The 12,246-nt window shown below is 42.7% G+C and overlaps 1 protein-coding gene across 8 annotated transcripts in view; it reads right to left on the minus strand.

The window, feature by feature from the left end:
• The window catches only part of sox5 (SRY-box transcription factor 5), a 102,967-nt gene extending 92,161 nt beyond the window's left edge, over nt 1-10,806 (minus strand). For 4 of the 8 annotated variants that reach the window (XM_032589330.1, XM_032589328.1, XM_032589327.1 and 1 more), the window contains exon 1: nt 10,530-10,806. In XM_032589330.1, coding sequence (XP_032445221.1) covers nt 10,530-10,606 — 77 coding nt within the window. In that variant the 5' untranslated portion in view covers nt 10,607-10,806. The remainder of the gene's footprint in view (nt 1-10,529) is intronic. The other 4 variants (XM_032589332.1, XM_032589331.1, XM_032589326.1 and 1 more) reach the window with 1 other exon arrangement.
• Between the last annotated feature and the right edge of the window lie 1,440 nt (nt 10,807-12,246).

The following is a 12,246-nucleotide window of genomic DNA, read 5'->3' on the forward strand; positions in this document are numbered from 1 at the left end:
GGATTTTATGAGATTGACTAAAAGTAGTACATTGTGGGCTTTGACTAGGCCATTCCCTGGTGCTGCTGGGAGGTAAGTGTGAGGTTTTCGTCCACATTTATCTTGGATGAAGCTCCATCAACTTCCCAATTAACTCTCATCAACTTCTCTATTCCAGCTTGAGAGAAGGATCCCCACAGCATGATGCTTCCATCACCATGTTTCCCCCAAAGTAGTTTGTCCAAAATGATGTAAAGTGTCAGCTTTACAAAGTTTGATCTTAATCCATCGAGCAGGACTTCTTATGCAATGAAATCTTTATTTCCACAATACAAGTTCAGAAAATACTATTTTTTAAAAATTAAAAAAAGTTTACTTAACATCTTTTAGTTTTATTGTTTTTGTATTTTGGTATTGAATTGATGTGTGGATTATGCCTTCACTATCTTGACTGTTGCTGTTTGCGACATTTATTTAACTGAGCCGAAGAAAGGGGAAAAAAAAGATGTGTGATGACATCACACAAGGCACAAGATAAACCCTTTTAAAAGGAGGTTTATAAATGAAAACACAAGTGAAAAAGAAAACACAAATTGGCATATTCAGAATAATGCTGATCAACTACTTTATGCCTGATGTGATGTCACCTGAGGCATGCATTTGTGTGAGTTTGGTCTTCATTGGCATTTCTGATGATTATGTAACTTTTACAACACGTAGAACCACTGCGACATGTTGGCCCTATAAGTGCTAAACTACTTCAGAAGTGACTTCATTGACTTTACAGAAGAAGTCTGGGCAGCAGCTTTAATCAGACAAGGGTTCAACAATGCACAGCAAAAACACAGAATCTAATGTTGGTCTAGTTTCTAGTGCAAATATCTTAGTAAACTTGAAGTAAGACAAAACTAACTTACACGTAACTTTTCAGCAAAATATAGGAACTTGTTCTGAGTCAATAATTCCTTAATATTGATTTAAAAATTCCCCTGACAGATTATTCCACTTACATATTGGAAAAAAATGTTTTGTTACAAGTGAAATAATCTGCCAGTGGATAAATCAATATTAATGAATGAATAATGACTTAAACTAAGTTTCTATGTCGCTGAAAAGTTACATGCAAGTCAGTTTTATCTTATTTTAAGTGCAAGTGTAAACTAGACCAAAAATTCTAGGTAAGCGTTTGTGTTTTTGCAGTGTAGAAACTTGCACGCCAAAATCAAAATGTTTCTTTCATTAACTGCTGTTTTATTGCTTCTAGTAACATAATTCACCGGACTCCACATCCTTCCACATAAAACAACGCTGAACTTGAAGTGATTGCTCTCATAAAAAGGACAGTATGTCCAGAAAGAAAAAGCACAAGAACAGCATGAAAACACATCAACAGGAACAGCAGATTTCTTTATCTCTGCTGGACGCTCCACCTAGCTCAGCAAAAAAAAAAAAAAAAAAAAAAAGAAGAATGCGTGGCCATAAATGGCTGCTGGAGTTTTTGTTTCGTCTTGATGACAATCAAGGCGTTATCTCTAAATCTGATTGACACGAAAACTGAAACTGACTTGCAAAAACAGTTATGATCCCTGGGTTGTAAAGAGCGCCTGTGCTGGCGCCTGTGTTATGTGGCGCTTCACACGCCGTCCAATGCAAGCGGCAGACCCAGCTGTACAAACTGCCTTTTGAGCCACGCGGCACTCGCGCACACACGCAGACACACACACACACACACACACACCCCCACACACACACACACATGTGTGAGCTCACACAGAACAGAGGCCTGAACACTGCTGGTCTGTCTTCATCACTACCTGTTTACTTTACCTCCTTTCACTCTCTCACACTAAGGCCTTTTGTACGAGACACAAACACACGGCCCCTTGTACCCTTGTATACACCTCTGTCTGGTCAGGAGCTGACACGCAGACCTGAGGTCAGCTCTGAATCCTCAGACCTTTCCCTTGAGTTACGCACCTTTTGCTCCAGAAAGTTCCCCGCAAACGTGGGAGGCTTTTAATTTGGATTTTATAATTTTACTATCCATCATTTAACCACAGTAGCTCCTCTGGCTTATCCAAATGGACTGGGAATCCAGAGTTAAATATTAACCCAAAAAAAAATAAACACACAAGCCTATATGCAAGCCAGGAAGGAACCAGCTCCCAGCCTTAAGATTAAAAAGTTACAGTTTCAAAATAGCAAACAGTTCCTGTCCTTTTCATATGAAGCCAGAGAAAGTACAGAAGTTACTTCAGTTTTCTGGATAGCTTCCATAAAGAAAAGCTATGACACTTAGCCTTTCCTCAAAAGACAGATAAATTCATCTATTAGGAAAAAAAAGACATTCAATATATGGAAATTAGGATTTGGTCAATTATTATTACCAAAGTATACCAAGGTTTGAAAAGTTTTCAAAACTGCGAAAACGTCTGAGAAAATGCCAGAGCGACGAGAAACTTCTGGTAGGCTAGCTAAAGAAAGGCTACTTCACATTTGGTTAGCTTAAAATCTAAATAAATTTGGATTATTGGAGACATTTCTTGTCTTGGTGTGTGAAAATTCTTATTGTTTGATCATCGCTGTGTGAAACTATGTTGGGAAAGTTGCTAACATAAGGCTCCACTCATATAGTTCTAAGGCACACTGTGTAGTGCTGAATGGCTAATATGAAAGGAGACTCAGACATTTCCTTTGACTTGTCTCAGTGTTACTATAGTAAGAGCTGAATGGCATAAAGGAATAATGCTCTGCACATCTGTCACAAAGACTAAAAACTTCAACAAATTTTATTGGGTGTTTATATGTTCTATGTTTCTGCTTAGCTTCTGTATTCAAGTCAAAATAGACAACATTGTTAGAACTGGAAATCAATATGTCATAATAGTTGAGTAGCAGAAGGAATATTTCTTTTTTGCTTCAAATAGAAACAGTTGTCTTATGTTACATATTTTAATACAACATGCCGGACCAGAACGACCACAGCGGGACTGGGGGGGATGACTTCGCCCTCCCAACGTTTCATGCCATAAGATTTTCTTTCTCCTCCTCTTCTCTCATTTGGCCCCCCAGACCCACCACAACTTCCTCAGAGGTGGATGACTACGAACGCTGAGATTTTTCACAGCTCCTCTCTGGCTGTAACCCCCCACCCCCACCCCAACCTCTCTTTCTCTCGCTCTCCTCATTTGCCTTTGAAGTGGAATTACTACACAATTGGGCACAGCGGGTGTGCAGGTTACGCCGGCTACTTCATTTAAAGTTTGGCAGGCCTGTCACACTGATGGAGGCCTGTAGAGAAAGCATGATGGGAGGATTTATTGAGATATAAAAAAAAGAGATGCTGCTTTATTAAGCTGATAAATCGGCATAGTCGGTCAGGTTATAATTGCTGAATATTTGCATAGTTTTGTTTTTTTTCCAGCACTAAAAATGCTCCCAAAAAAACCCAAACTCTTACAGCATACACACACGCACACATGAAGCGGTGCACACAGTGAGAGCGCTAAGCTGAGATTAGAGCGCCACTTCCCCTTGGCTTTTTGATGATTAGTGGCTCCTCATCTAAGTCCCTCTCATATCACATATGTCGTCCGCCGCTAAGTCACTAATCGGACAGCGACGGACGTCCATTAACAGTCCGAGTAATCGCCATCAGCGGTGGTTAACCGTCTCCTGGCCGCTGCGCACTGTAATCAACGCACACACACACACGCACAAAACACATACAGACGTAAACGCGGCTGAGAATAGGCAAAGATGTCTAGAAAAACACACTTTTTAAATGAATTAAGCAGAACGGGGACAAAGATTTGTTTAAGCGTCAATGAGGGGGAAGGAAAAGACAACGCAATCATTGCAGAAATGTCTCCCTCTCTCTGTCTCACACACACACACACACACACATTGTGTTTCGCTCAGTGTGTCTGGCTGCTAACATAATCATAGTGCTAACTGCTCTTGTTAACTCCTCTACTCAGAACAAGCTTTCAGGGAGCGTGGGAGCCTCCTCTGGAGAATTCCATGTGTGTGTGTTGCACTTGTGTGTGTGTGTGAGCAGCTTCTTTTTAAATTAACTCCCATTGTTTTAGCCTGCAAAAAATGTCAATCCCATCTATGATCTGCGCTTAAAAATATTTTATTTCTTTTTTTTTTTTTTTAAAGAAGACATCTATTGTGTACCAAGAACTGTCACTCAGGTGTGGGTCTATCGGTGGAAATGTGAGCCATCTTTTGAAATTGCTCTCTGAGGGAAATTGGAAGTGGATATCAAAAATAGTTGAGCTGAATGTGCCTTTTTAGATAAGGCGCCCAGGGTGCCTTTTGCCTTCTAGGAGCCAACCGCAGCATTTACATCCATATGACACCTCAGGCAGGAATTTAAACAAATGTTTCCCCCCGCGTGTCGAGCTATCACTCGCTTTATTGCTGTCATTTTCACCCCCACCCCTCTCCTTCCCTCCGCTTCTCTTTTCCTCTTTTAGCTTTAAAGCGGAAACAAATCTCTATCTCTTTCCATCCTGCTTCTCTCTGTTACACCCTGCTGAACTTATCCTAACATTTTCTTTACTGCGCTCACATCTTCTGTGGCGTTGTCTTCCTCTCTGGTCTCTCTTCACACAATCAGCTGTTTGTAAGAACTTCTTTCCATCCCTTGTTTTCCTGTCTCACTTTCCCCTCTCTAGGCAGACTCTTAAGAATATTGCCTAATAGCTATTTATAGATTGTCCCTTTAAATAGTGGGAAGAGTAGTGGAAAGGAAAAGCTCATACGGCTTCAAATTAGGTGAAAACCTTTTTCTGTCTGTGACTTCGAACTTTTGAAACACAATTTTTGCAATTGCGGTGTCCTAAGAGACGAGGTTCGTTGGACCCAGCAAGCTTTTTACCCTTTTTTTTGCGCAGTCCCGGCGGATCACACTGATCATGCGTACGCTTTTACAATGTCTTTTTTTTTTTGTTGCTATGCAGTTTCGGGATCTGACGGTCTGACAGGACAGCCCGCCGCTTCCTCGTTGTCTGACTGTGACATCTGCTGCGCTCTTCCAGAGAATCGCACTAAGACTGTGGCAGGGTTAAACAAGAAACAATTAAAATCACACGTGATTACGTTTGTTCACGCAATAAGTCAATAAAAAAACATGCCCCATCATCATCATGTTGTTTTGTCTTTTCTGCCAGTAGAGATCACACGATTCGTTTGATGGGAAAAATGTATTTCCATTGCAATTTTATGGAATACGCCAACGTCAATACAGTCGAGAAACCACCTCATCCTCGCACACCAACTTTTTTATGAAGAAATATGTTGTTCTTTTAATTGGCGCCTTTCAATTAAGCAAATTTATTTTCGTAATTCCAATTTGCACAATTACGTGGTCAATGGAAACGCAGCTAGAGATGCAAGTCAAAGCTACAAAATGTACTGCAGAACACTCATGGTCACACACAGACACACCCACAGAGGCGCAGACACACACTCAGCCTCACAAACACAAAGCGACCTCTGTGTGGTGCCCTAAATTGCCGGCCGGCAGCCCAAGCCGTGTTTCCTGTCCAGCTTAACCACAAAAGGCAATAACACACAACCCTAATGTCACCGCTGTTAATCACACACACATGAATGCATGCATGCAGGGGGAAAAGAAAAAAGGAAAAAAAAAGTCCTGCGTTTTGCAAAGCAGAAGACGGAGGCCAACTCATGTGGCCTCTGGGAGAACCATCCTCTCTCTTTTCTTTTCTTTGCTCATCCACCCAAAGCTTTAGTCATCCCTCCTCATACTTTCCTCATACTTTCGACGTTATATTTATGCCTTAACACTGAGTCAGTGGACATCACAACAGTCGGTAAGGAAAGGACAGCGAGGGGAAAGGGAAGAAAGTCTGCTGCTGTCTGGCTCTCGAAGCCTAAACAGCTCGTGGGAAAAACTGGAGTGTTGCTTTAGAGGAAAAAAAAAAAAAAGAGGCAAGAAAGACAACGATGGGGGAGCAAAGAGAGAGAGGAAGAGAGAGGAGAAGTGCATCCGGCGGATGGTGAGTCGGATCCCCCGGTGCTTCGCGAGAGGGATAATGTTTATTGAGCGAGGGGACAGTGTTTTTTACCATTGTTGAGCTGGGCCTCTGTTTGTGCCGCATTTGTTAAGCAATCCATAAAGGAGTTGTGGCATTTGTCTCACTGTCAGCGACTTGGCCTGCCCTTGCAAAGCAGACCCATACACACACAAGCTTATTCTCTCACACACATCCACAGACTCCCATCTGGCTTTGAAAGTCTCCCACTTCGCCCCCGAACTGTCCCGGCCTTTTCCCCCCCTCGCTACCTGGGGAGACAGAGGTTTCGTTGTAGATTCTGACACCGTCTCCTATTGTGGATTGTGGAAAGATGGAGGATTTTTTTTGTGACTGCGTGCACTCCAGGCAGGGTGGATGAACAAATAGGATGAGAGCGTGGAAATGAAAGTGTAAGCAACATCCATGCATGGTGACCTTTAAGAACACCACCCTACTTTTCACGGTCTTTACACATGACTTCAAAAAATTAGGAAGATCTAATCTGTTTTAAAGTAGAAAAGTAGAAATTATTCCAACTGCTGCTAGCATTTTAGTACAATCGATTACTGTTAAACAATGTTTTAAACATTTGCTTGTTAAGATGATTCACTTTCTGCAAAGCAGCGTTACAGTGATGGGAAATTAGGGGTGGCGCTTTTTGTAGTTTACGCACCACAACTGGTTGTGCTTTTGGTGACCTGAAGCACTACTATATAGACAGCCTTCTCACAGCAACAAGTGGGGGAGAGGCAGCAATGAACACACAGCTAAAGATCCTTCGGTAACTTAGTCCTATAAACGGGACTTTAAAAAGGTAGAAAACGATAACATTTTCACGTTTGGGTCTCAGTCTATCCTGACTCCAATGACCGGCTCGTATCGAGTGGGCTCTGTTGGTGTTTCTCTGCTCTGCTGACATTGGAATGCACCCTGCTGACATTTGACCTCCACCCGATGACCCCCATGTCATATGACCCGACTCTAGTTAGCCTGGAGGGTAAGAGGTTGCAGGGGGGACACCTTTGTCCGCACTCACACACACACACACACACATGCACTTTCCTTCTCCTTCCTGGTCACTTCTGATACTGAAGCTCTTCTCATCACTCTCGCTTTCTTTCATCCCGTCCTCTCTGAGCCAGAACCACCACAACGGGAAGAACAAACGCAGCCTGTGCAGAAACCCCCCCCGAGGGTCAGCTGATCAACCCGGGCCGGGGCACTTTAGCATTCTCCTTTGGTATTTTTCTGTCTTTCCCTTCTTTTTTTCTGCCCCCCCCTCATTGCTTCGCGGATGGAGACACGGTTATCAAGGCTCTCTGGGGACAGACAATATGGCCTAGACAATGGACTCCAATCCGATGTGGTGGGTGGGTGGGAGGGGCCGAGACAGGGCCACAGGGGGAGAGAAGAGAAGAACGGTGAATTAGTTTGCAGAGCACGGACATTCTGCTCAATTACTCCACTCTTACAAATTCTCTGTCTTCTTCTTCTTCTCTCCCCCCACCACAAGCCCCAACTCAAACTGCCTCCAACTCAAACTGCCTTAATCTCACCCGCACCTTCCCCCCCCACACACACTTTTACATGAAGTACAGCGACACTTAAGCTGGAAGCAGAACTGCTCACTCAAAATTAGAAACAAGTGATCAACAGCTGCAGAAACGTCTTCGAAAACGAACGTGTCTCTTAACTTGCCAACACAAAAATCGAAAAGATAGAAGTTTCACACAAAGACATCCGGACTACAAATTATAAAGCACTAATTGAGAGAATTTCACCTTGTTTTTTTATTTGATCTTACAGCATTTTACTGCTAATCGTGCTAATATCGTTTAATCATATGTAACAATGCGTCTTACTTTATGAATTGCTAATTGTCCATTTGGGTTAGGATCCGAATCTGAAAGGCAAATAAAGCTGCAGCTGTCACAGCACTTTACGCGAGGCGATGAAATGAACTTCCATCTCCGAGGCTACATTTTAATTACTAATAATGAGACTTTTTGTGTCACTGAAATCCAGACAATTCCTCTGGGCTCTTAGCGGCGCTCTGATGTCAGACTGGATACCAGTGTTGTCCCGCTTAAACCGTTCAAAGTGTTGACATGTCCTCTGCTGACACACACACACCTATAAACCGAGGGGGGACAAATGGAGGGGTGTGAAAATCCACCACCGCCTTAACACCACCCTGACAGAGACCTCTTCCTCTCCTCCTTATAGCCGCCCCCCCTAACAAACACACACACACACACCCCTCTTTTCACTTCATCTCTGGCACTCTCACTTTTCTGTAAAAACCTGCTTCAAATGTCTGCTGGTGAGGAATGTGTCAGTTTGACCACATCATCTCTTTTCCCCTTCATCTCGCTCTCTCCTCCACCTACGACTACAATTTCAAATCTTGCTTGTTTTTAAAAAAAAAAAAATTATTCTACCATGATTATTATTTTCTCCCTCCGTCTCTGTTTTGGTCACTTTGGTATTCTCCTTTTCTTTCTCTTCATGTGTTTTTGGTGCAAGGACAAAAGGCCGTGCTTGCAGATTTGACTAATTTCAACCGTGCGTTAAAAGTTCTGTAACACAGCAGAACATTCAGAAAACTATAAATATCTATTTCTCAGGAGAAAGCAATAAATATTAAATTTTTAGCACTTCAAAGTTAAAAGGTGAAGCCAGAAAATAGTATAAAATTAATCTGACTAATTAAAATGTTAACTTCCTACTCTTCAAACTAAGATAATATTTCTTAAACACTGTCAAACTACACTTTAACAACATTTTCAATAACTTACAAAGGAGCAGAAGAGGAAGAAGAAGAAGCATGATGAAGAAGCATGCGGACACTTACTGTAGCACATGAACTGAGAGCATCATTGCAAACCTTTGGGGCTGAAGCGCACACACATACACACGCCTGCACACGCACGCACACAAGAGTACAGTGGAAGATACCCCCACTCTCTCTCTTTCCGTCTTGCGTGCACACATCCAAATATGAACATGCAGAGGCTCTGAAACACGGCCGGAGCCGCGGTGATGGAGTGCATTACTGGAAAGCAAGAGTTTTAAGCGCTCTCCTCCTAAGTCATTGTAATCCCTGCATTTATCTCCATACATTCTGCTTTTTGTGTGTAATCCTTTAAATGTTTAATTCCTTCTAGCTGTTGTTATCTGTCCCTCTCTTTTCCTCCTCGACCACTTTGCGAGGATTGAACGGTTTATTAAAAACACATTTTTGCCACTTCTAAATATTTCGCCTCCACGGAAATCCCCCCCGAAATCCACACCGCCGACCCTAGTTTATCTCAGAACAAAAGATTAGTTTCATCAGTGCAAAAACAGAGAGTTGAATGGAATAAAAGTCAAGAGCGAGAGAGAGGGAGGGAGGGAGAGAAAGCAGAGAGGAAAGAGCGGCGTTACCCATGTTATGATATGTGTGAGTTAGAATTAAAATGTATTAGAGCATAATCTGCCTCTCGCGGTATTAGGATCAAACAAGCATTATTGCATGGGCGAAAGCCACTTGTGTTGACAGTGCAAGGTTAGGGGGTTCACACCTCTAAATGAAGGCAGGCCTGCACAAACAACAGAGGAGCACAGTGAGATTAATATTAGCATAAGGCATAACAACGAGAAGAGCGTACAGATTGAGAACGGGATTAACGGAGGGGTTTGGTTTCATGCGTTGAGTTTGGATTAAAACAACAAAAAAATTTAAAAAAACCAAAATTAAATACATTTATGAGATGAGGCAAATCCTGATTGGAAAAATAATAACAATAAAAAAAACCCCGTAAAACTTAAAAGAAAAACGGATTCAGATGAGCATTTCCATGCACTTGTGAGCGTCTGATTGCGCCTAAATATACCCGGCTGCTACAGACGGAGACGCATGAGCGCTGACAGGGAAGCAGAAGTAAATAAAGTTGTGGCAAGAAGCGGAGATGAGATGATGAGAGGAGATGATCGCACATTCTGACTGACGCGTCTCGCCTCGTCTTTCTGACTTGTGCTCGTTCGGGTTATTTATTTATTTTATTTTTTGCAGTTTTGTCCGTGGAAGATTTGAATGAGCGCAAGTTTTACTCAGGACGGACAGAAAAAGAGTGAGGGGGGACGCCGGGGAGGCGGACAGGGGGGAGTGGGAGTCATCTGTCACCGAAGCTTAAACAAACACATCCCCGGACATATATTGCTCCAGCTTTGCATATGTTATCTGAACTAAAAGGACAGGGAGTGAATCATCAACTCTGTCTTAACATTTCATCTCACAGTCAGAGTCAAACTCCGCTCAGACAGTTACTTCACGCACACGCCGACCCAGTCTTGTTTTCACACACTTTACACATTTACGTCTATTTGTCTTTGAATCGTCCCCTCTCTGAATCCCGGGTCCGCTTTTCTTTCTGTCATCTGCATGTGAATGTGTGTGTTTATATTTATATATATGTGTGTGCGTGTGGAAGTGTGTGAGCGGCAGGACGTGTCACGTACCTGTTACACTCCTGAGGTAGCTCAGGCTCAGTGAGCATGCTGGAGTAAGGGTCCGTCTCTCTCGACAACAACAACATAAAACAGTCCGACAATGCTTCAGATGAACAAGGTTAGTCTCCCCCAAAAACAAGACGGGATTGAAGTGATCCTTCAACCTCTCACACACACTGCTGTTTCTCTCTCTCCCTCTCTCTTGCTCTCGCTCTCTTTCACTCTCTCTCTCTGCTCACACACTTCCAGCCTCACACCCTCCCTCTCCGTCTTTCTCTGTGCCTCTGTCCCTCCTCTTCTCCCTCCCTCGCTGTAAGCTGCGAGATCTGGGCTCAGCTCTTAAAGGGACAGCAGCCGAGTATCCCTCGCTCAGACTAGACAGAAAGAGAGAGAGTGTGTGTAAGCAAAAGGGAGGGTCTACCTGACCAGAGGGTTCGTCAGTCCATCAACGCAAATGCACAGCGGTGCTGCCCCCTTCCTCAGGTCCATCCTTCATCCTCCCCCCCAACCGAACACAGTTTACAGAAACTTTAAAGTAAATAGCCAGAGGTGTGTTTTCCTTTCTACCATTGTACATTTTAATAAAAACACCAGGATCCAAAAATGATAAATGTGCCATGCAGAATATCAGCTAACATACTAAGTTTTGCAAAACAAAAACAGCATCTCTGCCTAGCAACCTTCACCCAATGTCATAAGGCTAGGAAGCTGATGGCTAGAATAATTCTGAACTAGGAGAGCTGACACAAAGTTCTGAGTTTCAGGGTGATTTGTTGGTTTTAGTAACATGATGCCAAACGAGCAACTTTAAGCAGATTCTAGCGAGGATTGTGAGGCGGTACAGCTGTGGCAGGAAAAAAAACAAAAAAACTTTCCTCCTGCTTTAGTTTTACATGTCTGAGCCACAATGTGACCCTGACAGCCCTAACCAAGCAGTGTTGAAGACGTCGACCGTCTTCAGGACCTAAATTTTGATGTTTTCTATTTTTTTGTGACTGTTGGTGCATAAAGATGCTTTCACATCAATCGTGAGATGCATGATAAAGCTGACAGAAATCACCTGCTTTTTGAGTACACATAAACAGAGCTCTTTATTCTGTAAAACTGAGTCAGGGGCTCAAACTGTGTCTGACGGATGAGAGAAAAGCTTAAAAAAAATTGAAAAATGTAAACATGGCTATAATGGAAGATAGTTGTATTTGCTTATTGAGAAAAGCCCCATGAAAACTTCAAAGAAGTCCCAGTAAGCTACAAAAAGAAAAAAAAAATCATATCAAAATCACATCAGCTGCTCACCAAAGAATAGGGGTGCAAAGATACACAAATATGCACTGCAAACTTGGTGTACAGTCCCTTTAGTTTGATATGCATGTGTACCGAATGAATATAGCGATGTTTTAATGTTTACGTGCGTGGAGCTACGATCCGTTACGCACCTTTACGCAAACGTGAAGCAAAAACAAAACAGCAGGACTCCATACTCAGTTCTGATCGACCGCAAGACTCGTTGTGTACGGTTTACGTCCCCAAGCAACCCGCATGCTCAGAACAACGATTATGTCACACAACATCATATTGCTTAAGGAAGTCAGAATGGATGGAGCCGTCTATGGATCCGTCTTAAAGTTATTCACCAAGATGAACAGAGACAGTTGTCAAATGGTCATAGCGTGAAGATAGGTAACAAAAAGCGACATAAAAGTTGAATGACATGCATCAGTCATTC

Source organism: Xiphophorus hellerii, chromosome 17 (genome assembly GCF_003331165.1).
Source record: "Xiphophorus hellerii strain 12219 chromosome 17, Xiphophorus_hellerii-4.1, whole genome shotgun sequence".
Lineage (NCBI taxonomy): Eukaryota > Metazoa > Chordata > Actinopteri > Cyprinodontiformes > Poeciliidae > Xiphophorus > Xiphophorus hellerii.